Source organism: Girardinichthys multiradiatus, chromosome 4, assembly GCF_021462225.1.
Source record: "Girardinichthys multiradiatus isolate DD_20200921_A chromosome 4, DD_fGirMul_XY1, whole genome shotgun sequence".
Classification (NCBI taxonomy): domain Eukaryota; kingdom Metazoa; phylum Chordata; class Actinopteri; order Cyprinodontiformes; family Goodeidae; genus Girardinichthys; species Girardinichthys multiradiatus.
This window is the reverse complement of record NC_061797.1, coordinates 15,973,376-16,000,375: the sequence shown is the minus strand read 5'-3', so window position 1 is coordinate 16,000,375 and position 27,000 is coordinate 15,973,376. Positions and strand designations below refer to the sequence as shown.

Sequence of the window (27,000 nt, the reverse complement as noted above, 5' to 3'; positions counted from 1 at the left end):
TGAACAATAAACAATAAACAAAACCCAGATCTACTTGTAGTGGTTGTCAACACTGTGACTGAAGAGAAGTCCAATCTTTACCATTCAGACTACAGAAAATATGCTTTCTTATGTTTTAGTTGATCTTATTTTGTTATTCAAAAAACAATTTTCCTTCTCTTTCTTTTACATTCATTTACTCTGTTGGAAATGTATTAATACTGTAGAGTGAAAATTTGTAATTAAAAACACCAACTCAAAAGTTTATTTGTTTCAAACCATTGAAAGAACTGGCCATCAGTTATGTCTAATAAATAATTTAAAAATAAGTTTCTGAAACTATTCTGATGCAACATCTTTGTGGCTTTTATCATTCAATAAATTACAATGAAGTTTATCTTGATTGTGTCATTTTGTATTCAGATGATTGTCATGAGTTCTGGTTATGCGGTTTACTCAAGATGGTTTCAATATCCAGTCATATTCAATAAATTAGAATACTATTGAAAAGTTCATTTAGGTTACTAACTTAATTCACTAAATGAAAGACATTTTCAGCTTACAGCTAAAGAAAAATTTAAAATTATATTGCATCAGACTAAAAAAGACATTTAATACAGAAATTTACACCAAATGTATATTTAATATCTGCTTGTAATTTTCAAAAGGTGCTTTTAAGATTAACTCTAACCCCTAAATAATTCTTCTGAATTATTTTCTTATCAAGTTTGTATTAATTGGTAGGAAGAATAGAAGAGATGATTCAATTTTAATGTATACTACTCATTTTCTTTGCTTGTCCTTCTTTGTGGGTGCTACATATAGAATTTGATGTGGGATATTTATCAGGACATATCTGCAAATGACAGCATTCAAGATCTTTATTCATAATCACCAAACTTAACACAGTTATATTTGAGTTATATGCAGGTTTATTAGTGATGGTCATGCACTGATGCATACATACAGTAAAAAAAATATGTCCAGCATTGCTATTTCCATGTAAACTTTGGTTAACAAACAACCAAACTTCACAACAAAACCCCACCCAGTTGTATAAGAGCGGTCTCATTGGGCCGTGCGTCTGTAAATCCCTTCCCTCTTTAATCGGCTCTTCCCATTGGACGGCGGTGACGACAATCCTGAAACGTGCTGCCGCCCACCGAGCGGATCAAGTTTGAATGAACAACAGCAGTCTGCTCCTGAGGTGGTAGTTGCATTTGCAGTAATTATTAAAAGTGTGTATCGTATCATCCAAGCGCCGATCAAGGATGGACATGAAGAAAAGAATTCACCTGGAGCTGCGGAACCGCACTCCGTCAGATGTAAGTTGGCCTCGCATCTCCCCCTGTGATGTTTTCACGCTGCCTAATGGAGAATATTTCGTGTGATGTCTTGGCGTGGGGAGGGGGATACAAAGTTTCCTCCAAGTTAAAAGATGATGGAGACGTGGGGTCACATTGTTGTTTGTGGCTTCGTGTTTACACTCGGCAGGTCCGCTGCCTCCAACTTTCTGCGCCGCTCCAACATTTTCAGGATGCAGCAGTTTTTATAAAACACGGCAAGCAACGAGAAGCCATATTTGTAACTTTTCATCTACGAACCCCGTGTCGTTTAACACCCCAGTTATTCATTTTTACTGACTGTTTAATGTCTTATCTGTGCGTCTCACCGGTAAACTCGTCCACCTGAATATTTTAAGTCGTGCACTTGGCGGGTTGCGGATGCGCATACTGGAAGTCATGAAATTATCAAATGATGCAAAAAGACCGTAACCTGTAGTAATAATTATAACTGTAGCTGCAACAGTCGGGGTGAAATGGGTTATTTTTTGCATGGAGTGCATTGAAACGTTGAGCTGCTCACACTGTGGGAGAATGCAAAGCATACAGCCTCCACTGAAGACAAAACAGTGCGCACAGATGGCCGAAATAACGCGCTGTCGGTACGGACCGTCAACAACCGCCATGCTGGGCGAACACAAGCAGGGACGATACATAAACACGCCCGGGGTCTGTGTAAACCACAGTGGGGGGAATCGTTCCGGCTTTTTTGAGGGATAATCAGCCAACTATCTCGGAAATAGGCGCTCCAGCAGCGATCTTATTGTTGCTCTAGTTTTCCAGAACTAGGACAAGCCGCCATTTTACCCAGAAACAAAGGCATCTCGAAACACACCGAAACCCCGTCCTTTAGACACGAACGACGAACGGTTTATCATACCTTCATCTTATTAGTGGTCTACACTCGTCGTTAGTCCCGACCGACAATGCTTTAGGTGAAGCAACAATGAAACGTTTGCCTGGCAGATATCTAATCGGCTTTAGCGGCCCCTCCTACTCACGAATGACCCTGTGCACGACTCGTAGGTCTGCTCGGCTCCCACTGCTTTCTTTGCTCTAAATGTACACCTGCGCCGCTCGGAAACCAACCAACCAAACAAACACACACGGCCAGTAATGTTCTTCTGCTTAACCAACAACTTCATCAATGTTCACAGGCGCATTTCTTTGTCTGTTTGCCCCAAAAAGAGATCTAAATGTAGTATTATTTACGTAATGATAGAAGAACCAAGACATCGCGATATTTAGAGCTGCGAGATGTGTTCTGACCGCTATTGTTGATGGACAGAGACACGTTCAAGGTCCAAATAAAATGTCAGATAACAGCGCACCTAGGACTGCAAATCAATTTTAACATCGGAAGGTCAAGTAGTAAAATTGAAAGTGTGAAAGTCCGCCCTGTCTTCATTCCGTCCGGGGCCAAATGTGGCCACACCCCATGATTATCTTTCCTTCCAAGGACTGTGACGGTACTTTATCATCTTTATGACAGAGCTTTGCGTTTGGTCTCTGTCGTATTTGAATGAAGGCTGGATTGTATCTGACAAAACTTATAAGCAGGGATAAAATAAGTATTAGTACATTTCCTAAATAAAAAAGGAATCTATCATTCAGTGTAAGTGTATTGTGCAGTATATTCTGATAAAACAATGCACAACTCGCAGGAAATTTACGTATACTTCTTGTTTTTCTTTCTTTCAAACAAAACCCTAATCCGTAAATATTTTTAAAGAACCCAAATACCAAAAAAAAACAAAAAAAAAACGATGATTTGATGTAAGTATGTGCTTTTTTTGGGACAAAATGTATTGTCCATAATTTTAATAAACTGTTCTTAAACCTTTACTTAGATGTGAAGGGGGTGGCGGGGGCAGGAGAGGGGTGGCATGCTGTATATAACACAAAGAATATTTGCATGAATAATAAATAAATGCTCCGATAATCATGAAAATATTATTCATATAAAATGGCTTGTGGTGCAGGTTGAAATAAAAAAAAAAACTCATCATTGGATTACAAATACTTTGTCACTAACAAATAGAAACATTTGTAATACTGGCATTGGAATTTAAAATCAGGAATTATCTTTCTTATAAATTTTTTCTTATTTAGTCGTAGTCTATTTGTAACATTACTAAGTATTTGAAATATTTTGCCCCCTGCGTTTGATCTTTTTACATTTTTAATTTTGATTTTATGTCAAGTGCCAACCAAATTGTATTTTTCTACAGGTCAAAGAACTTGTGCTGGACAACTGTCGCTCAAACGAAGGCAAGATTGAGGGCCTAACAGACGAGTTTGAGGAGCTGGAATTTCTAAGCACAATCAACGTTGGCCTGATGACAGTTTCTCACCTGCCAAAGCTAAAGAAACTCAAAAAGGTGGGGGACATTTTGAATGGAACAAGTGTATCAGACTGTAATAGTTTTGCATGTTTTGATGGTTTTAACTGGTTAACAGCTTGAACTCAGCGATAACCGGATCTCAGGAGGGTTAGAAGTTCTGGCGGATAAGTGTCCGAACCTAACGCATCTGAACCTCAGTGGCAACAAGATAAAAGACCTTAGCACAATAGAACCATTGGTGAGTGATACCAACACATATTTATCCACTGCATGCTATGCTAGACATAGCATGCGGTGGATAAATAGAATCTATAAGATTCTCATCGTATTAGAATATTGAGTAAAAATAAGTTTTATGATACTTGAGAAAATGTTCTAGAGTTCTTGTAAACTTTCCTTAAATTGCCACTCCACTGAGTCTGATATAATGTCAGCCAATAAGGGGAAAAAGGGTTATTTGGCTTTTTATAGAGAATATAAATAGCTGGTTTAAACTTTTTTTTTTTTCAGCCAGCTGACAGGCAGTGGATGGCAAACGGTGGGGGAGGGGCAGAGGTGCACTTTTCTTTATAAAAACAATCTTTACACCAAATAATTGTCAAAGTCTTCTTAGCTCTTCAACTGTATGAAGTGCTACACTGTTAAACACGTCTGAGGGGAAAATGCGGAACGTATGCAAGATTAGGAATTTAGGAAAAAAAAGGAAATGGTGTGCTATGAAGCTTGCTGAAATGTTCATTGAACCTCTTATTTTCTCTTGGCAGAAAGAATTGGGGTCCCTGAAAAGCCTAGACCTGTTTAACTGTGAAGTAACAAACCTGAACGAGTACAGAGACAATGTGTTCAAGCTCCTTCCACAGCTCACGTACCTGGACGGGTATGACAAAGACGACAAAGAGGCTCCTGACTCCGACGCCGAGGTATACGCCGAGGGCTTAGATGACGAAGAGGAAGATGAAGATGGTAGGTGTGAGGCTACACAAGCGCCCTCAAGTAGATGGATTCTTAGCACAGCTTAAGTCGCTGATTTTGACTTTCGAAAATTTGGGTAATGGGTAAACGCCAGCTGCTTTCACCTTCATGCAGATGAAGAAGAGTATGATGAAGATGCTCCAGCTGGAGACGAGGAGGATGAAGAGGGAGATGATGATGAAGAGGAGAATGAAGAAGAAGAAGAAGAGGACCTGAGTGGAGAGGTGGGCAAACCAGACTAAAGAGTTTTGATCTATATATTTGTTTCAAATCAAAACATAGCTGGAGATAGCCACTCTCATTTTTCTGCCCTTGTCTTTGAATGAAGGAGGAAGAAGAGGAGGACTTGAATGACAAAGAGGTTGAGAATGAAGATGATGAAGGTGAGTCCTAATAGAGACCGTTCAGTAACCTGAACTACCCCTCACTTTAATTCAGAATGTATTCTGTGCATATGGTACAGTACAAGTTAACACCCTAAGCAAAATATTTTGGCACTGGTTTGGTTTTGCTAAAAAAGGTCAGAGTTGTGAAAATCTATTTTCTTTCAGTCTTGTTTTTCCACCTATTTGATTTGAAATATCCACACAGTGACAAAAGTTAAATATCCAGACTGAGCGGAGGAAATGGAGTGAACACATTGAAAGGTTGTGTAAGTGTGTTGCACTGATTACATAATAAGGTTGGCAGTATGGAAACGCTCATCGTCCCATGGTGGTAGGGTTTCGTACGCCTTGGACTTTGATAGAAATGGCGTTTTAGGGCTGAACTGAATCTTAGTCCGTGTTTGTGTTCTAAGTGGCCCTCAGAATATGGCAGGCTGGAGAAAACCAATGGCCTGACTGAACCCAGGAGAGCCTGAACTTAACTCAGGCAGTTTATAGACACTGGATGTGGATGGGGTTTTTTTCTTGTTCGAAAACTTTACCAAAGTGCAGTTTCAGGAGGATTGCCCTCAAATAATTAGCATGTCATGTGCATGCCATCTACATATGAGCTATAATGCCGATGGGTATTACAGGCTGTTTCTGTATTTATTTGCTGTTCTTGTTAATAGCCTTTGTAACCTACTAGTTTGCGACTAAAACATTTGCGCTCATTAGTACAATATTTTGCACCGAAACTGCGCTAGTTCTCTTAGGATGGACAAAAGTTTCATCAACTAATGAAGTAGACTGCATTTAAGGCTCTACCAGAAGACTAATACATTTTTTAAAGCTGCATCAGCCAACTAGTAGGTGCTGTAAGTATTACTAGGTAGCTAGTAGGCAGAAATCTCTTGGGACCTATGTGTCACTAGTCTGGCTTTTTGGTTAACCAGTAGAACGTCTGTTTTTACTAGTTTGACAAAAGTGCCAATAGTTAGCTGTAAGTGTTATGAGGATGAGGGTTTTTTCTAAGTAGTGGACATAAATATCTAAGCACAGTATAGCCCCAAAAATGATGACTGCCATCAAGGATATCAAATAAATGCACTTATGGCTTGCCATAGCATAGAAATGTTTCAGCCACATTAAAAGGATTGGTGATTGGTTCCCTGACCCTTCGCAGGGGAACGATCCTGTTCAAATGGTGGTCATCTGTTGCTCGGTTTGCTCTGTCTTGGGCAACCACTACCCTCACAATTTCTGCAAGTATCTTCATTATCCATTGGTTAAGACATAAGGCAAAATGGAAAAATCTCCTTTACTCCCCTGGGCAAACAACCACCCAATCAGCTTTGTGCAAATACTCTAGGTGACTCCTATCAGAATAGTGCTGGGCTGATAATGATCTCTAACACATCAAGAAGGCATCCTATGCGTCTGTTCTGACTGGCTGATGGTTGCTCCGGTAACTGCCAGATAATACACTGCTGGGCTCATTAATGCCACCACTGTTGCCCTCTGGTGCCTGTTGTAGGGATGCCACCTCATTGTAAATCAAAGACAAAACCTTTAGTCCATGTTATCCAACTCAGCTATTAACATTATTACTGTAAACCTGCTTTAATTTAGTATTCAGAAACTTTCAGTGGTTTATTAGATGGTATTATAAATTTGCCATTTTATTTGAAAGCCATTGATTGTTTGAGTAATAATACAGGTCCTTCTCAAAATATTAGCATATTGTGATAAAGTTCATTATTTTCCATAATGTCATGATGAAAATTTAACATTCATATATTTTAGATTCATTGCACACTAACTGAAATATTTCAGGTCTTTTATTGTCTTAATACGGATGATTTTGGCATACAGCTCATGAAAACCCAAAATTCCTATCTCACAAAATTAGCATATCATTAAAAGGGTCTCTAAACGAGCTATGAACCTAATCATCTGAATCAACGAGTTAACTCTAAACACCTGCAAAAGATTCCTGAGGCCTTTAAAACTCCCAGCCTGGTTCATCACTCAAAACCCCAATCATGGGTAAGACTGCCGACCTGACTGCTGTCCAGAAGGCCACTATTGACACCCTCAAGCAAGAGGGTAAGACACAGAAAGAAATTTCTGAACGAATAGGCTGTTCCCAGAGTGCTGTATCAAGGCACCTCAGTGGGAAGTCTGTCGGAAGGAAAAAGTGTGGCAGAAAACGCTGCACAACGAGAAGAGGTGACCGGACCCTGAGGAAGATTGTGGAGAAGGGCCAATTCCAGACCTTCGGGGACCTGCGGAAGCAGTGGACTGAGTCTGGAGTAGAAACATCCAGAACCACCGTGCACAGGCGTGTGCAGGAAATGGGCTACAGGTGCCGCATTCCCCAGGTCAAGCCACTTTTGAACCAGAAACAGCGGCAGAAGCGCCTGACCTGGGCTACAGAGAAGCAGCACTGGACTGTTGCTCAGTGGTCCAAAGTATTTTTTTCGGATGAAAGCAAATTCTGCATGTCATTCGGAAATCAAGGTGCCAGAGTCTGGAGGAAGACTGGGGAGAAGGAAATGCCAAAATGCCAGAAGTCCAGTGTCAAGTACCCACAGTCAGTGATGGTCTGGGGTGCCGTGTCAGCTGCTGGTGTTGGTCCACTGTGTTTTATCAAGGGCAGGGTCAATGCAGCTAGCTATCAGGAGATTTTGGAGCACTTCATGCTTCCATCTGCTGAAAAGCTTTATGGAGATGAAGATTTCATTTTTCAGCACGACCTGGCACCTGCTCACAGTGCCAAAACCACTGGTAAATGGTTTACTGACCATGGTATCACTGTGCTCAATTGGCCTGCCAACTCTCCTGACCTGAACCCCATAGAGAATCTGTGGGATATTGTGAAGAGAACGTTGAGAGACTCAAGACCCAACACTCTGGATGAGCTAAAGGCCGCTATCGAAGCATCCTGGGCCTCCATAAGACCTCAGCAGTGCCACAGGCTGATTGCCTCCATGCCACGCCGCATTGAAGCAGTCATTTCTGCAAAAGGATTCCCGACCAAGTATTGAGTGCATAACTGTACATGATTATTTGAAGGTTGACGTTTTTTGTATTAAAAACACTTTTATTTTATTGGTCGGATTAAATATGCTAATTTTGTGAGATAGGAATTTTGGGTTTTCATGAGCTGTATGCCAAAATCATCCGTATTAAGACAATAAAAGACCTGAAATATTTCAGTTAGTGTTCAATGAATCTAAAATAAATGAATGTTAAATTTTCATCATGACATTATGGAAAATAATGAACTTTATCACAATATGCTAATATTTTGAGAAGGACCTGTAATAAAATAACACCAGATTTGAAAAGAAATCCAACAGATTTTCAGAAGGCAGCTTAATTTGACTCTTATTTTGCAGAAGAAGAGCGAGGTCAAAAGAGAAAACGGCAGCTGGATGAAGAAGCGGAAGAGGATGAAGACGACTGAGTCCTGTGTAAGCTAATTTGTGAACTTGTATCTCCTGGTCACTTCCCTACAAACCCACAAATCTTTTCCCTCAGTTTAATATTGCAGTAGGAGTGTTTTTTCTTTTTGTTTGTTTTGTTTTTTGAGTATTGGCCAGTCAGGTTGACGGGGTGACATCCCGTACCTCTAATAATCCAATGTTCCAATTTCTATAGTCCACTTTTACCTGCTTTGTGGATACCTCTTTTGTAATATTTAACAATAGCAGAGATAAAACCTTCTTGAGGAGAAAATCTTTTTTTGTTTTTTCATTGTTTATGTAAGACAAGTTTGAGATAACATATGCATTTTAAAAGGCTTCCCTTCAAAAAAAAAAAAAGAGTGCATGTCTTACTCATTTTAAAGTCAAATACTGGATTTCATGTATGGCTGTCCTCTCCTTGTCTTAAACTCATTGTTTTGCATCATAATTTTCTTTTGTTCCCTTAAAATGTAAGTTATGTATTTGTATTCTCACCAGTAAGCCAATACTCTCTGCTGTCCTGGTGTGAAACGTTTTTGTCTAAACGTGCACAGTGTGACCCTGGCAGGGCTTTCTTTTTAACAAAACAACAAAACAAATAATGGCACCAACATTGTCTGCCTTTGTCAAAGCCGCTCCTCCTCCTGAAATCCTCAGCTTTGATAGTTCGGAAATTACGTGTTCTTGTAAATAATGACCAAATCTATTTTTTTGTATTCTCTTTGACGACGGCAGACATTGAACAGACAACTGAGGCGAAGCTATGAATTGTTATAAGATATTAAATATGTATTCTGCTTTATCTAAAATACGCAGTGTGAAATTGCTTGGATTTGAACTTTATATGCATAATCCTTCCATGAAAAGACAATGTTTGACATCAGAACTTGTTTTTCCCCATGTTTTGTTTTTATTTTTGGTACACAAAGGTGACCATGTTTGAACTGGTGGTGCCAGTGTAGAGAAATAATTGTTGTTAATTGGAGGTTACAGCTGCAGTGCATATGCATTTAAATATTTTATTTCAAAGTGTAAAAATTGGAACACAGTTAATGATTTAGACTTTGCTCTCATAAATGCAATGGTCAAATTGGCCTACCTCAGAGATTTTTCACTCTGATTAATCCACTGTCATCATCCAAATTTTGTTTCTCTTTTCTCTCCCATTCACTTCAATAAATCCTTTTTATATAAATATTTTGAAGTTTGTGCTTCTTTTGATATGTTAAAACACTGAAAGTCAAGTCAAAATATGGAATTTGCTCCTAGAATAATCCAAGTCTAAACAGATATGGTAAAATGGATAAGTACTCGTACTCGTACTCGTCGTCTTCCACTTATCTGGGACCGGGTCGCAGACTCAGCAGACTCAGCAGAGACGCCCAGACGTCCCTCTCTCCAGACACCTCTTCCAGCTCCTCCGGGGGGAGCCCAAGGCGTTCCCAGGCCAGCCGAGAGACATAGTCCCTCCAGCGTGTCCTGGGCCGTCCCATGGGCCTCCTCCCGGTGGGACGTGCCTGGAACACCTCCCGAGGAAGGCGTCCAGGAGGCATCCGGTATAGATGCCCGAGCCACCTCAACTGGCTCTTCTCGATGCGGAGGAGCAGCGGCTCTACTCCGAGCCCCTCCCGGATGGCCTAGCTCCTCCCTATCTCTAAGGGAGTGCCCGGCCACCCTATGGAGGAAGCTCATTTCAGCCGCTTGTATCCGGTATCTCGTTCTTTCAGTCATGACCCAAAGTTCATGGCCATAGATGAGGGTAGGAACGTAGACCGACCGGTAAATTGAGAGTACCCTGTAGAGGGTATAGAGCTGGTCCAGTGTCCCACGGCCGGGACGAAAACCACACTGCTCCTCCTGAAGCCGAGGTTCGACTATCGGCCGGACTCTCCTCTCCAATACCCTGGCCTAGACCTTACCAGGGAGGCTGAGGAGTGTGATCCCCCTGTAGTTGGAACACACCCTCCGGGGGGACCACCACCCCAGTCTGCCAATCCAAAGGCACTGTCCCCATCCGCCACGCAATGTTGAAGAGGCGTGTCAACCATGACAGCCCTACAACATCCAGAGACTTGAGGTACTCAGGACGGATCTCATCCACCCCCGAAGCCTTGCCACCGCGGAGCTTTTTAACCACCTCGGTGACTTCAGCCTGGGTGATGAAAGAGTCCAACCCCGAGTCCCCAGCCTCTGTTTCCACCACGGAATGCGTGATGGCAGGATAAGGAAGTGTTTCCAGTTTTTGGTTCCTACTAGCAGCTTTCCAGCTTAACCATGAAAAACGTGCAGGTGTTTTATTTTAAACTTAATTGGTTTTGCGTAATACAGGTCCTTCTCAAAATATTAGCATATTGTGATAAAGTTAATTATTTTCCATAATGTCATGATGAAAATTTAACATTCATATATTTTAGATTCATTGCACACTAACTGAAATATTTCAAGTCTTTTATTGTCTTAATACGGATGATTTTGGCATACAGCTCATGAAAACCCAAAATTCCTATCTCACAAAATTAGCATATTTAATCCGACCAATAAAAGAAAAGTGTTTTTAATACAAAAAACGTCAACCTTCAAATAATCATGTACAGTTATGCACTCAATACTTGGTCGGGAATCCTTTTGCAGAAATGACTGCTTCAATGCGGCGTGGCATGGAGGCAATCAGCCTGTGGCACTGCTGAGGTCTTATGGAGGCCCAGGATGCTTCGATAGCGGCCTTTAGCTCATCCAGAGTGTTGGGTCTTGAGTCTCTCAACGTTCTCTTCACAATATCCCACAGATTCTCTATGGGGTTCAGGTCAGGAGAGTTGGCAGGCCAATTGAGCACAGTGATACCATGGTCAGTAAACCATTTACCAGTGGTTCTGGCACTGTGAGCAGGTGCCAGGTTGTGCTGAAAAATGAAATCTTCATCTCCATAAATCTTTTCAGCAGATGGAAGCATGAAGTGCTCCAAAATCTCCTGATAGCTAGCTGCATTGACCCTGCCCTTGATAAAACACAGTGGACCAACACCAGCAGCTGACACGGCACCCCAGACCATCACTGACTGTGGGTACTTGACACTGGACTTCTGGCATTTTGGCATTTCCTTCTCCCCAGTCTTCCTCCAGACTCTGGCACCTTGATTTCTGAATGACATGCAGAATTTGCTTTCAGCCAAAAAAAGTACTTTGGACCACTGAGCAACAGTCCAGTGCTGCTTCTCTGTAGCCCAGGTCAGGCGCTTCTGCCGCTGTTTCTGGTTCAAAAGTGGCTTGACCTGGGGAATACGGCACCTGTAGCCCATTTCCGGCACACACCTGTGCACGGTGGCTCTGAATGTTACTACTCCAGACTCAGTCCACTGCTTCCGCAGGTCCCCCAAGGTCTGGAATCGGCCCTTCTCCACAATCTTCCTCAGGGTCCGGTCACCTCTTCTCGTTGTGCAGCGTTTTCTGCCACACTTTTTCCTTCCCACAGACTTCCCACTGAGGTGCCTTGATACAGCACTCTGGGAACAGCCTATTCGTTCAGAAATTTCTTTCTGTGTCTTACCCTCTTGCTTGAGGGTGTCAATAGTGGCCTTCTGGACAGCAGTCAGGTCGGCAGTCTTACCCATGATTGGGGTTTTGAGTGATGAACCAGGCTGGGAGTTTTAAAGGCCTCAGGAATCTTTTGCAGGTGTTTAGAGTTAACTCGTTAATTCAGATGATTAGCTTCATAGCTCGTTTAGAGACCCTTTTAATGATATGCTAATTTTGTGAGATAGGAATTTTGGGTTTTCATGAGCTGTATGCCAAAATCATCCGTATTAAGACAATAAAAGACCTGAAATATTTCAGTTAGTGTGCAATGAATCTAAAATATATGAATGTTAAATTTTCATCATGACATTATGGAAAATAATGAACTTTATCACAATATGCTAATATTTTGAAAAGGACCTGTAAACATGTTCCATTGCAGAAATATTGAACTGTGTAATCACGACCGAGTTTTATCACAAAGACAATAAAATGGATTAGTTAACCTGTTTATAAAATTAAGTCTTTCTTTAATCTTACAAACACAGCAGCAGCTTCCAGACTGTCGTTATTAATTAAATAGGAACAGTAGCAGCCAGATCCTGCTAATAAAAGGACATGTAGACACTTTTACAAAAGATGCCATTTTAGGACTGTGCTTGTCAGCAAAGTGGCCTCAGAAAAGCGATATTTGCTGCCCAATAGCTGTTTCACAATGTAAATGAAATTCATTATTTTAATCAGAAAGATTATTTATGAGTTGGAAACACTTTAGGCAGGTGCCAGTCCTCAGAGAGATGGCTGTATCAATACATTCAGACTGTAAAATGTTCAGAAAAGTAATCTCAGACTTTACAGAACTCGGCATGTTAAATGTATGATAGAGCAGAGACCACAGGAGAAATGTTTAACCATAATGCAGAAAGCCAGGTTAGGAGAAAACCAAGTACAGCATTTCAGCACAAACACCTCACACCAACTGTCAAGCGTGGTGGTGAAGGAGGCATGATTTTGGGTTATTTTGCAGCCATGGGACTTGGGCATCTTCAGTCTGTCAGTCAGAACTGAAATCCTCATTTGCATGTCAAATTGAAGGAAAAATCAGGACATTTTTCCCCTCGTCTGGGAATTTTTAAATGAGGAATCCAGAACAGAACTCAAGTTTACGCTCAGAAAGATGAGCTTTTTACACAAATCACAGCAGACCAGGCTCACTTTTAATTGATTTGTTAAAGAAATTCAAGTTTATAGCATTTAACAAGATCATCAAAGCCAAAATACCATTCAGCTACCTTCTGAGAACTTCCTGTCTCCCCTTCCAACATCTAGCATGTTGCAGCCTTTTCTAATACCTGCACAAAATACACATGCAACATATTCTAATGTCTGAGATTTCTAAGTTTTAGTTTACTGATGGCTCATCCTGGAGATTTGACGTTTATATACCTATAAGGGTGTGATGAGCAAAGTGTGTGGTCCTTGATTCCAAACCTACCTGTTATACTTTCATCTAGTTGATTTGTCTTTTTTCTTTGCCTTGTTTTACAGGAAGCAAAGTCAAAGACAACAAAAGGATGTATGTGATTTAGCCCATATAGAAAACCCAGCTGTTAAAATAGTGCTAATCAAGTGTAATCACAGGGCCTTCCAAAGCAATAAATAGAGGCACTTAAACTGCAGTTTAGCCAAAGTTTGATGATACTTGTGAAATAGAAGCAGGGGACTTTAGGTCTTGAAAGCAAAGTTACACAACTAAAAGCAAACATATCCCAGTTATAGTCTTGTAATTAGTTTAAATGTAAAGGTATGGTTATTATTACAGTTTGCTTTGTTAGGGATAGAATATAACTTCGTACTTCATATGAAGTCATGTTGGAAAAAGAAATAATACTATTTAAGGTTCAGTGTCACACCGATTCAGTCACACACATTCAGCATTATCTAGACAGCATCACAGTCAATACTTGTGCCACATTATACAAAAAATTGGATTTACAAGGAAGCACGTTGTTAGCAAAAAAGGTTAGATGTATCAAATAAATAGAAGCAAATGCACATAACCCCCAAAATCCTTTAAATGGGCCCCTAAAAAACAGGCAGCAATGCCTCCCTTAATATGTAAGTATTTACACATGTCTGCCATCTGATACTTTTGCCCTATTTTAATACAAGAGTCAAAAACCAAGAGTTAACTAGATGCTGTTCTCTGGAAAAGACTGGATTGTAGAGTTATGAGTCAGTGTTGAAAAGTGGTTTTATAGATGACACCAGCAGGTGAAAGAAAGCAGTTACAGAATAAGCAGCTTTTTGGGAAAAAAAATAGGATCCATGTCTGCAAAAGTCTTCTCCACCTGACAGGTGCGAAACTACTTCACCTCTGTTATTCTGGGATGATGCTGCAGCTCACTGCAAACAGCAGGGCCTGGGGGAAGATAGTAAGGAGACTGTCTTTCCATCATCCAGTTTTGCTTCAACAGAAAATGAAAATGCAGAGGATTTAGTCACTAATTTAGGATAGGTGAAGTTTTTTTTTTGCATTTTTAACAAGGCATTTTCACACAAAGAAAATGTCAGGAAGAGTGACTCATATACTTATGTGCTGGGGTTGAAAATATGCTATATCACTACTGACTGATTACAGCTATAGTCATAAAAAAATGGGAAATACCAGAAAATGTACTGACTTTTTCCAATCATCGATCACATTTTTAACTGGAAATCCCCGAACTGCCTCTTCTTCAACATAATATTTGTAAATACTACTGTAAGAGTCCAATAGTTACATCAGTCAAGACATTATCCAACAGTTTTTATGTTGTACTCTATGCAGGGCAGCAAAAATGGGAGTTTGTTTATAAAAGGAACATGGTGGGGCTCAGAAGCTCGTTGGAGGTCAGAATTGGGAGCAAAGGAAGCAGCTTTGCCAGTCCACGAGGCTTGGAGGTTAGACGTCTTTGGGGCTAACGTTTTTCAGGTTGTTGAGCTCCAGCTCCAACTGGCGTATCCGAACGTCCTTCGTGGTCAGCTCCTCCTTCAGTCGCCGCAGCTCATCCTGCTGCCGAAAGAACATTCGTAGGAGCTATGTGAAAAACAAAAAACAGAAACTCAACCAAAAGATACATCTAGTTGTGGTGAAACACATAATGAGTTGTTTTTCAATCTTTGTAACATGCATCATTCATGTGGTTGCTCATTTTCATGTGCATGAAGTCTTCTAATGCCAACCCCTACCTTAAACATCAACCACCCAAGATCTTGAGTTCCCTGACCCCCAACATTTCAGAACCTCTTTATCAAAAGAAAAACTGTTATGCACTAATGTTGAGTGCAGATTCACACACCTCATTCTCCGTCCTGGGTGGTACATTCTCCAGAAGGTCAATCCCGTTGACCACTACACTCTTTTTTTCCTTCACCGGGGCCTTAAAAACTAACTGGTTTGGTCTTTGGTAACCATCCTTCAGGGACATCAGCACAGGGTCTGTTGGAAACAAAGATCAAGGATTAAGAATGTGAAAACAAGGCGATCAATGCAGGAAATCTAATACTTTGTAGCCCTTAAATGGCTGCACTTGTCCCTGTTTGTCAAATAATACAGTACATTTTAAAATCTTGCTCACAGGTTGAGTTCCTGGGCAGGTATGAGACCTCTGTTCTCGGGACCAGAAATAAACAAGGGAAAGCAGCATTTAGTTTCTATGTTCCTCAGCTCTGAAACAACCTGAAAACCTGAGATATGCAGACACTGTCAGCAATTTTAATTCAGGACTGAAAACATGCTGTTTACAGCACCTTTCTATTTGCTTAAATATTGTCATTTTCATATAAGCTTCTATTTATGTGATCAATCGTCATTTGTGTTTTTTATGTGCGAAATATTGTTTTTTTGTTATCTCTGTTTCTTTGCTTTTCCTGTAAAGCATTTGGAAGTCCTTTTCAATCATATGTAACCTCTGTAATGTTATTTAAACTGTTGAGAAATTGTGTAGAAAATATTTATTAATACTGCTAGTTTTCTTTTTTTTTCTTACATCTTTATTGACTATTTTTTTTAATAAGCTATTATGCACACTTCCTTTAGTTTTGTTTCGCTTTATTTTATTATACAGCTGATATAACAAAACAGTTGAGTATTTGAAGAAAGCTTAATCAGCTCCTGTTTTTGGCTGCATAGGCATTAACTTTTGCTGAGACATCCCCCATGAGGATGATATTTAAAGAAAGACAAATTAGATAAAGGATTCTTACAGCTCAGATACTGGCATTAGTAGTGTACACTCACTGAGAAAAATGTTAAGCACCCAGGAAAAATGATTTTGACATCCAGGGTAGTCACCGCAGCTATGAGTTGGCTTGACCCATGAGAAAATATGTTGGGTTTATAACTTCCTTCCAAACCAAATTGCTGCTTGTTATCAGGCTCAAAGGGGTGTCACACTTAACTGACCAGAAACTTGCAGCGTGCCTGTACTGCCAGCCTTATTATCCATTTGACCTGAGATTGTAATCACTGCAGTACTGTCACATTACTTCAAGAATAGCAATTTAATTTTATTTCCTCCACTTTGTCTGCATACGTAACTTGTCAGAGTGTATATTACTTTTAGAATTATTATTTCTTAAGAAACTGATTTGAGGCGGTGCTTTTACACATGTTGCAGATTTTTCATGGAGACTAAACCTTTAGCAGATCATGGAAGCTTTTAAGCATAATTTACCATGGTGATACAGCAACTTAAGAAATGAACCAGCACCAAGACACTAATCCTGCTTTATTGGAAATGCACCTTGTGTTTGGAGCAGATAGAGCATAAAGAATGACAGCTATGAAACGTGGGTGAATATTTTGTAAATGTAACTTCTGGTTTAAAGCTTACTTGCCTGATGTAATTTTACAGTGAGTTTCCATGAAACGCACTCAGAGCTTAGTTCAGGCTTTAAAATGTTTTCTACCAATGCTAGAGACTAAGTCCAGCGAAAAACCACAAAATGAAGATCAACGCTGTCCGTAAGAATTTGTTTTCACAAATGAGCCTCAAATAAAAATAATGAATCTACATTGCACACCGTTTTATAAGGACAAGCTACATGCACCCATTCATAAGAATCAAATCTGCTCCGGGTCTCTATCATTACATATTTTTGCTTTTACTTCACATTTCTTTTGGCAACCTAAACCTCTTTACGCCATACCAATAAAGCCCTTTTGAATTTGAAGATGAATCTCTTTTATTTAGTTAGTTTGTTTACGGTGTGTGTCTGGCACTATTATTTGTTAGACCAAATGTCAATTATACCTTCATACACCAAAAAACCAAATATATTAGACCAAATATCAGTTGCAATATTTACATAACTCTATTGATACAAATATTAATAAAAGGCAGTGACCTCCCACCCTAAAGTCATTTAACATCAAACCCCACACTTCACTGATTCTGCTCTCGGGACTTTTTAAAATGGTGGTTAGGTTGTGATAAATTCCTTTCGAGGGGTAATGGGAGATTTCTTTTAAAAGTCCTCCATGTTTTGTACAAACCCTCCAAAAGGTACGTCAGCAGGTTGTCATCGTGCCAACGTTCAGCCAATCAGATAGTGCGACGTCATCAGCAGGGGTAGGGTCCCGAGCAGATCTGGTATCTACACCGGCATGAACTTTTCTGGAACTTTCAAAATAAATCACATTAACCTACTTCCAGCTCAGTACAAGAATACGAGGAGTCAGAGCTAAATCTCTGACAAAAGCCCTATTCCAACTTCCTCTCGCCCTCTTCCATGCAGATCTTAGATGAGAACCGGACAGGAGAGCCATCACTCGCGAATGTCTCCTTGCAGGCGAGCAGGCATCTATCTTCAGCTTGGATCCTCAAAGAATACAGAAGCAATCAGAAACCCCCCGGCCATAATTGAAGATGTCTCCCCCATGGCCTGGAGCAGAAGGCATCGGATCGCAGCATCGCACGCCTTTCTGCATGCATGTCCAGGTAGCGAGAGCTACCCCGCTGCATCGTGGCCAATAAAATAGCTGCAAACGTGCCTTTGTGTTCAGTTCAGTCCACACGTGGATGACCGGACAACTCTGCTCCTCAACTCGTCACCTCAGGAAATCTTTTCTTCAGAACGGTTCATGTAAGAGGTGGTGGTTTGGGCAGAGAAATTAATTTAGGATAAAATAATATAAATAATGTTTATTTCATGACGTTTGTTTTTTTGTTTCCTTTGAGAAAACTCAACTATCTAAGCAAACTAGCTGCTCAATTTCGGGGTTTGGGAGTATCTGTTTGTTTTCTGTTTCTTGCCTGCTATTTACTCTGCTTAGTCCATAGGTGGCGTGGGAGCTCATGGGCACACAGGTGAAAGGTGTGTCTTATCTTGCTGATTGCTGCTGGGAGCATTTAAGCAAGAGGCTGCCAGCCTCGACGCCTGAGTGTTAGCCAACAGTGGTAAAAGACTCTCGCCAGTCTTTAGCTTTGTGATTAGTCTTTTGTGTTTTCTTAGAGCTTCGACTTACTTTCGTGTGTCCTCCTTAGGTTGCTTTCAAGCCTTGGCTCTGTTTCCAGTTTGTTTCCTGATTTTTGGAGCTAAGATTCAAGCCTCCAGTTCCTTCTCTAGAGAAACTCCAAGACGAACATAACTTCATTTTCAGATTCCTCAAGATAATCCTTGGTTCTCAAACATAAATAACATTGAATGGTAATGTTACATCACTCCATTGGTCATGGTTTTTAATCTTCTTTGATACCGTTGTTCATATTGTGTATGTAGTTCATTGGTATTTCTTTAGTAAAGAGTTTAATCCAAATATGTTTGACTTTGAATTATTTTTTTGTTAAATGAATGTATTTTTAAGTGTCTGCAGAGTTTTGCTGTTCAGTAGTGCCAGAGATTGATTCATCCTTTTCTCTGTCCTAATACCACCACCTTATTGGGCTGGTATTCACCAGACAACGCTTAACAGACCAATTTATTATTTAATTAAATATTAAATAATTGGAATATTAATAACAACAGGTTTTTGAAATCAGGAGTTGTGAAGCACGCGATAAGTGTTTTGTTTACCTCTATCAATCCCACTCAGCCACTCGCTGGCAGACAAGGCGGGTTCAGTCCCGGCTGTCATTGGGTAGATGTCCTCCTGATATGTATCTGACTGGTAACACACATTTTAAGATGCTTTAACATTTGCTGAACATTTGATGCAGCACATTGTCTTTGCATGTGGATAAAAGGATTTTCACAGTGACACATGAAGTCTCACTGGAGCTCACATAAAAAAAAAAGTTTCTCAGTCTTTCACTGCAAGGTCTTTTTGGTATGTTTCTACCAGCTTTGCACATCTTGACACTGAAACTTGGGTTTCTTATTTTTTAGCTGAATTCGGCAAAAGGTGGGTGGAGGGCATCTTTGAACATCAAGTCTTGCCACAGATTCACAATTGCATTTAGGTCTGGACTTTGACAGGGCCATAGTAAGCCATGAACATCTTTTGATCTAAACCACTGCATCATAGCTCTCACTGTATTATTAGGGTTGTTGCCCTGCTGGAGGGTGAGCCTCCACCCCAGTCGTTCCATCTACCCTGACCTGCTGTCCATGCTGAAGAAAATCATCCTCACAGCATGGCTACTACCATGTTTTGCCAAGGGGATGGTGTGCTCTTTGGGTGATAGTTTTATGTTTTCCATGATGTTAGTTAAATTTTGGTCTCATCTGACTAGAGCACCTTCCACATGTTTGCTCTGTCCTCTACACTTCTTGTGACAAACTGCAAATGGCACTTTTCATGGCTTTCTTCTTGTCACCTCCCATCTCAATTTTTTTGGTGTATGACTCAACTGTCCTGTGAAGAGATTCTCCTACATTAGCTAAGAATCCCTAGTTTTTCAAGTGTCAGCTCAAGGAACTTTTGGCTTCTTCTTGCTTCTTAATTAATGCTCTGCTTGCCAACCAGTCAGTTTGGCAGTTCTACAGTTGTGCCAAACTCTTTCCATTTTCAGATGATGGATTAAACAGTGCTCTATCAGATGTTCAAGGCTTGGGATGTTTCATAACCTACCCTTGCTTTAAATGTCTACACAACTTTATCCCTGACATGACATCAGCTGTATTTATACCAAGATTAAATTACTCACAGATGGACTCAGTTTATTAATTGTGTAATTATGAATACTTCTCCAAGGTACTATATATCTGATTAGAGGAAAACAGAGCACTTACTCTTCTTGGCACAATCATAGAAATGGGTTCGATCAAACCCTTGAGGGTGACTAGTTTGTAGAAGCGGTATACCTCGCAGGCCGCCACATCCAGCCCATGCTTTGGCATTACACCTACACACGAGAACAGAAGAACTTGGCGATACAAATATGACAACATAAAGCATGGCAAGAGTGCCATCAGCAGGATACACAAACACCTCTGCAGAATTATATCAATGGAAAAGTTACTGGAACCCATTACACTACCCTTCATACAGCTCATTTTCAGTCATCCCTGGGCTTCTTCCGTGTCTCAACACGGCTAATAAAGGGGATTTTTCTTTCTACTTTGGTGAGAATAACTAAAAACATCTGATCAGTCCCTGACTTACCCAGTCCTTTCTGTGGGGCTGGTGAGCGGAACTCCATTAGATACTGGATGTATGGCTTCTCTGTGGTGATTTCGAAGTAACGAATGTTACCATCCCCCTGTAAAAAAGCAAAAGTTTATCAGTGTTACATTTTTAATACTTTAAAAGTTTTCAATTTTCTCCAATTAGGGACCTACATGTTAGGCTTACAAAAGGGTATTCAAGAGGAGGAAAGTATAAATGTAACAAAGGTAACAAAAAAATCGAACAGCACAATTTGAAAATAGTCTGATGTTTAAAATCTCCATGTGCCAAAGTATGAGAGGATCCAGATGAAAACAACTTGCTTAAACACCAAAATTACAGTTCATAACCACAGGAGGTATTAAATAATGGCTTTATTAAATATGTTTAGTATATATACAGTCCATAGTCTTGGTACGTCATGATCATCTCATACTGTTATTGATTCCAGTTACCTGTCTTATTTATTAAGCCTTAGGTACTGTTGAAAGCAGATTTACAATCAGTGTATGACAATGACGCAATACCTTTTTTTCCTCACTGACATGGAATCAGGGTAAATGTGTCCCCTTTTAGGTAATTTAAGATGATCAAAATTATTTATTTTTGCTAAAATTTACATGCATATCCTTCTTTCTTTCCTTTTAAACTGTATGATTTGGCACAAACATTTTGGGTATCCTTTCACAAGCTTCTCCCACTAGTTTGTTGCAAATTTGAACCATTCCTCCTGACTTATCCAGTGTGACTCAGTCAGGTCTCTAGACCTCTGTACCTTACTCACCCACACCTCTGCTTACACATCTGGGCTTTGTGATGACCACTCCAAAATAATGTCTTGGTTGTCCTAAGGCCTCTTTGTAACTTATTCAGTGGAATGCTTAGGGTCATTGTCCATTTGTTAGACCCATTTTACATTCCTGACTGAGGTCTTGAGATGTTGCTTTAATATTTCAACATCATGTTCTTTTTTCATGATGAAGCAAAAACACTGTAGCTACACAACATGATGCTGCCGATACACTTACTTCACAGTTTGGATGGTGTTCTTAGGCTTTCAAGCTTCCCACATTTTCCTTCAAATGTAACAAAGGTAATTAACAGCCACACTTCAGCTCTAGTTTCGTTAGACCACATGTGACCAAAATTAAGGTTTTGTCCTTATGTCTCTGTATGGATTTGCTAACTCTAATCTGGAGTAAGCAGTAGTGGCTTCTTCATCTCTGAATGGTCTTGCAGATTTTGGTCCAGAACTTGTTTTGCTGAACATAAAAACACTGTTGGAGCTTTATAGAGCATCTTCACTAGGTATTTTGTTTACGCTCTGGGGTTGATACACATTCCTATGGTATTTTTTTCTTGCACATAATTGTTTGAACAGAAAAAAAGCCGATTGCACCTCTGAAAAGTGCAAACCAGACTTATGGAGGTCCATAATTCTCTTCCTAATATCTTGGTGGATTTCATTGGATTTTTCTAGCATGTCAAACCAGGAGGTAGGGCTTCCACTTTTTAACTCAAACAAGTTAACATTTTAGAAAAAACATTCTCGCTACTCTGACACTTAATAGAAATGAGCAAGAGAGGTTCGATATCCGTTGATAATAATGTTATGTCTATTTATACAGCGTGTATAAATACCTGGTTTCAGCTGTGTTTGTGAATGAATGTACCGTCTGGTAACCAATTAAAGCAGTGATCCTATACCAAAGTTCCCATTCTAATTATGTAATGTACGCTGCTCTGATGACAGTCAAGTAAACAAATAGAGAATTTCAGATTTTTATCTTTTTTGCAAAACATACTAAAAACCTCAGCTTGTATCTTTCCTTTAGCTTATGTCTCTCCTTGTGGTTGCTCCAGGTGTTCCTTTCATGAACTAAAAAAATACTGTAGTTTCCTATTTTCTTAAATCACACGACATATTTGAAGTGGTTCTGACCTTGCCTGCTAGGTATAGCATATGTGTGTCAGCATCATAGAAGGGAAACAACAGTCCTGAGAGGCCATCTATGTCCTCCTCCGCAATAGGCATGGACAAATCTTCCTGAGAAGACAAATACAGAGAGAGTTAACCGCCCACCTACTCCTCCCACTGTGGCATTATGGACAGGGGGCATACGGAGGCATTGCCTGACCTGATCCCAGAGAGCAATCTGCCGGGTGTTCCAGCGAGAAACCCCCGTGGTGAGCAGCCGCTTTATGTTCCCCAGGAAAACCACTCGGTTTACACGGTGGTTCTTGTAACTGGCTTGCTGGTGAGGGGTGGGGGGCCACATAATGACAAAATGAAGCTACAGTATGAGATGCAGCAAAAAGCTAACGGTCTAAATGTGATAAAATTTGTTTAAAATGTTGATAATTACATAAATTACAATGATGTTAACCCAGGTTAAAAACAATGGATAATATTACTGTTTCTTAACTGAAATAGAAGTTAACTAAAATTATGAGTTAATCATTAATTTTGTTCTGTTTTCTGCATATGTTTCCTTCATTTCAGGCCCTAAGATTTATGTAGAAGGCAAGATGCACATGGGTCTTATCAAAAGATAATTATTTCAGTTAGATGGTGATAAAAATGTCACCTGAAGGACTCTCCCGGAGCGCGGCTCAATGACTCGCAGCTTCTTGTCTTTGCAGCTGGTGGCCAGCAGGCTGCCGTCTGTGTTAAAGGACATACTCAGGATGACATCAGTGTGGCAGTCGATCATTTTCACCGGCTCTCCGGTCTCCAGGTTCCAGATCAGTATCTGATACATCAAAAAGAGTTATTTTTTTAGTAACCTGTTAGAAGCTAGGCATTAATCCAACATGTGATGGTTTATGTACTTTATAATCATAGCCAGCACTGAAGAGGATGCCGCTGGTGGTTGGATGCCACTCGACCAGACCTACTCGTCTGCTGTGACCATACAGCTCCAGAACCGCCTCTGTCATGTTTCGCCTCAGACCACCGTCTGGGATCTCCCATACTCGAACCTGCCAAAATCCACAGAACACACACTCACCATCCACCTTATTAGTTCATCTGTTCAATAGGGATCTAGATGTGGTCAAGATGATATGCTGAAGTTTAAACCGACTATCTGAATGTAGAAAAAAGGGTAATCAAGTGACTCAGAGCATGGTGTGGCCGTTGGTTCCAGACGGGTAGGCCTGAGTATTTTAGAAACTGTATTTCTACTGGGATTTATACATACAACTATCTCATATCTCCGGTTTACAGAGAACGCTCTGAAAAATACTAGATGAGCGGTGAGCAGCAGTTGCGTGGACCGAAAATGCCTTGTTAATGTCGGAGCTCAGAGGAGAATGGGCAGACTGGTTCAAAATGATAGAAAGGCAACAGTAACTCAAATAACCATTGAAGGGTCAGAATCTGGTCTAAAAAGCAAGGGTTTATCCTGCCTTTCCTTAACAGACAAAGATGGTGGTGATGTAATTTGTGGGAGATATTTTCTTGGCACACTTTTAGCCCCTTGTTGTTAGTATTGTTGCTGACCATGTCCATCTTTTCATGACCACAGTGTACCCATTCTCTGATGGCTGCTTCCAGCAAGAAAATGCACCACATCACAAAGCTCAGTTCACTGCACTCCAATGGTCTCCACAGTCATCAGATCTCAATCCAAAAGGGTACCTTTGGCATGTGGCAGAATAGAAGAATAATATCATTTTTGTATAACCAGCAAATCTCCAGTAACTGAACAATGCTGTTATATCAATATGAACCAAAATGTCTGGAGAATGTTTTTTACTCCTTGTTAAATCTAGGCCATGCTGTTCTGAAGTCAAAAGGGTGTACTAACAAGATGTACCTAATAAAGTGGCCGGTGACAGCAAACGAAACTCATAAACATCCACATGCATTTCTATCCATGTTGTTTTCTGTTAACTATAGCCATTTTGTCAGAAGCCATGTCATGCTTTTCAAAACTACAGTAAAACTATGACCTCAAAACGAATCAAAATCGTACAGCTGGAGATCCAGCTGATCAAAAATAGCAGAAGCTATCAATGTAGCCCACTGCTTCAGGATTAGACCGGATTACTGAAAAGGCTCGAGGCTCTGCCGTGGATCAGATGAGATTATAATTCAACAAGTGAAAGTATTACACAGAACACAGAGTGACTACAGCTTTGCTGAGCTTAGGAGAGAGGAGTAACATGTGGATGTGCAGGATAAAAATGTCCTCTGAGGGTTTAATAGTTGTAATATAAGACAAAAAAAAAGAGGTTTTTTAAGAAGGGTCTTAAAACAAACCTTTGTTTGTGTTACAGATTTATCAAATTTCAGATATGTCACTTGCCTTTTTAACTACAACAACTCCTGGAAGCAAAAATGCAAACACAGCCTTACTTTAAACACATTCTTACTTCTGTATGGCCGGACCCTGTCACTTTCTGCATTAAAAAAAATGATGTTACATACAGAAGTTAAATCATAAATTACATTTATATAAAATAGAGGTTGTGGGTCACTAACCGATGTGTCCTCAGAGCAGGAAGCTATGATGTTTTCAAAAAAGGGGTTCCATTTGATATCCAGTACATTGCCCTGGTGGCCGCACACCTTCGGGTAATGAGAGTCAAGACGACCCGCCTGAAGAAAAATAAACCCAGATGCCACTGAGTTAATATTTACTTTCTTTGTTCTACAACCAGCAGCACATAAATGAAAAAAAAAAAATCCAAAACATGAGCCAGTATCAATACTTTTTGAGTTTTCTGCAATAATAAAAAAAAATGATTGAAAATGTAATGAAAATTCATTTCAGCAAAACACAAAATACAGAAATCAAAGTAGAGAAATAAATAAGACCATTTATAATCAGGAATAAAAAAACTCGTGTGTTATAAAAAAAAAAAAACACTTTACTGATCAAAGCACATAAAACAGCACATATTAAAAAATGACAGTGATATTTCTCAATAACCTTGTTATTAAGTGAGACATCTGAGGCTGTTTTTTTTTGTTTTTTTTGTTTTTGTTATTGCAATGACCTACTGAGTCCACAGAGGGGCGCTGGCTCATACACCCAATGTCAGAAACCTTTCAGAAAGCTTCATGTTGTTATGAATGTTTCATTTCACTTCAGTCCACTGACCTGCTTTTTATTTCCTCAGAGATTTGTGTTTGAGCTGCATGGTGTCATTAATCTGTGAAATGCATGCAATAAACCTTACCAAACTCTGCTGATCACCTCTGTTGTTCCAATTCTAGTTAATTTGACATTGTGTACTAACAAAGATATACAATTGAGAAGATAATAAAACATGTTTTTAAAATGTTTTGTACTAATTCTCCAGCCTGGAAACAATTGTAAAATGTGTTGCAAGAGGAAGAATCTATGTTAAAACAAATATGTGTATCAAAATATGAGGAAAAGGCAAAGACAATAAAATCAAAGTACCAGAGGTTGTAGAAATATCACAGTAGTGCTTGTTGTATTGATAAGTATATAAAAGAGAACTCAGGACCGATCTTAGGGGAAAAATCAACCTTACTTGAAATAGTGATGCTATCTTCAATCTTCCAAACAGTGAATTCTTAAAGACATCAAATACAATGGACAAATTACTACTTATCTGGCAGGACTATTAATCTACCTATCTGGTTCATACAATTATCAATGTTTATGCTTCTTTAATTCCATTAAAATTCACCAAAACTAAAAACCATAACATGACATCTGATTTATTTTCTTGCCGACATATACCGTGCCTTGCAAAAGCCTTTGAATTTTTGTTACCAGTATAAACATAACATGTTTTTGTGTTGGTATAGACCAACACAAAGTAGTGCATACATGTTATGGCTTTCTGCCAACCATGGCTTTCTTCCGGTAAATATGTTCAAAATAAATAATGTTTATCTATAAATAATGTTTTTTGAGAACAATATTAAAAAAGATGGACTCTGCGAAAGATTCAGGTGTCACCAAACGTCTCAGCACACATTTTTAATCAACTGCAAAGAAAAAAGATTCCTACAAACAAACGGTATCAGAGGGATTTGGGACTGTAATTATATTGTATTTTACCAGTGCAAATCAAAGACAGTTATTCCCTACATTAGGACTTCAGGAAACTGACTTTGGAAGAAAAGGGGGATAGTATGGTTTTATTTAACTACTGATCAGGAAACCACGCAGCCCTGTGTTTGACGTCAGGGTTCTTGTTCGGGTCATTTCCTGAGGCTTCTGTGTCACAGATGAACCGTTTGACGCACCAGTTTCCAACTTTAATTGATTTGCGAAAAAATCTTTGTTAATGTGGACAACCGCTGCTGCTCCAGGAAATACTGTATTCACATCCTAATATTTTGAATTATAATGCTTTGAAAATATGTCTTCCACATGGTTGATATTTTCTTTCTGTAAAAAACTAAAAGAAATCGAAAACATTTCTTGTC

The 27,000-nt window shown here is 39.7% G+C and overlaps 2 protein-coding genes across 5 annotated transcripts in view; one reads left to right on the top strand and one right to left on the bottom strand.

The window, feature by feature from the left end:
- Positions 1-918: 918 nt before the first annotated feature.
- Positions 919-9,672, top strand: anp32a (acidic (leucine-rich) nuclear phosphoprotein 32 family, member A). Of its 2 annotated transcripts, XM_047363942.1 has the most exons (8): positions 919-1,304; positions 3,554-3,703; positions 3,783-3,905; positions 4,432-4,630; positions 4,754-4,863; positions 4,968-5,022; positions 8,409-8,420; positions 9,233-9,672. In XM_047363942.1, exons 1-8 carry the CDS (start codon positions 1,251-1,253, stop codon positions 9,418-9,420), a joined length of 891 nt encoding a protein of 296 aa, XP_047219898.1. In that variant the 5' UTR covers positions 919-1,250; the 3' UTR covers positions 9,421-9,672. The 2 variants fall into 2 exon arrangements, with proteins under 2 accessions (XP_047219898.1, XP_047219897.1); XM_047363941.1 differs by having other exon boundaries at positions 923-1,304; positions 8,409-9,672.
- A 3,512-nt stretch (positions 9,673-13,184) lies between these two features.
- coro2ba (coronin, actin binding protein, 2Ba) overlaps positions 13,185-27,000 on the bottom strand; it is a 45,879-nt gene continuing 32,063 nt past the window's right edge. For all 3 annotated transcript variants that reach the window (XM_047363114.1, XM_047363113.1, XM_047363115.1), the window contains 10 exons: positions 25,072-25,188; positions 23,415-23,564; positions 23,171-23,335; positions 22,721-22,837; positions 22,525-22,629; positions 20,580-20,676; positions 20,207-20,319; positions 19,049-19,139; positions 15,331-15,470; positions 13,185-15,068 (listed from right to left, as the gene is read on the bottom strand). In XM_047363114.1, coding sequence (XP_047219070.1) covers positions 14,934-15,068; positions 15,331-15,470; positions 19,049-19,139; positions 20,207-20,319; positions 20,580-20,676; positions 22,525-22,629; positions 22,721-22,837; positions 23,171-23,335; positions 23,415-23,564; positions 25,072-25,188 — 1,230 coding nt within the window. In that variant the 3' untranslated portion in view covers positions 13,185-14,933. The remainder of the gene's footprint in view (positions 15,069-15,330; positions 15,471-19,048; positions 19,140-20,206; positions 20,320-20,579; positions 20,677-22,524; positions 22,630-22,720; positions 22,838-23,170; positions 23,336-23,414; positions 23,565-25,071; positions 25,189-27,000) is intronic.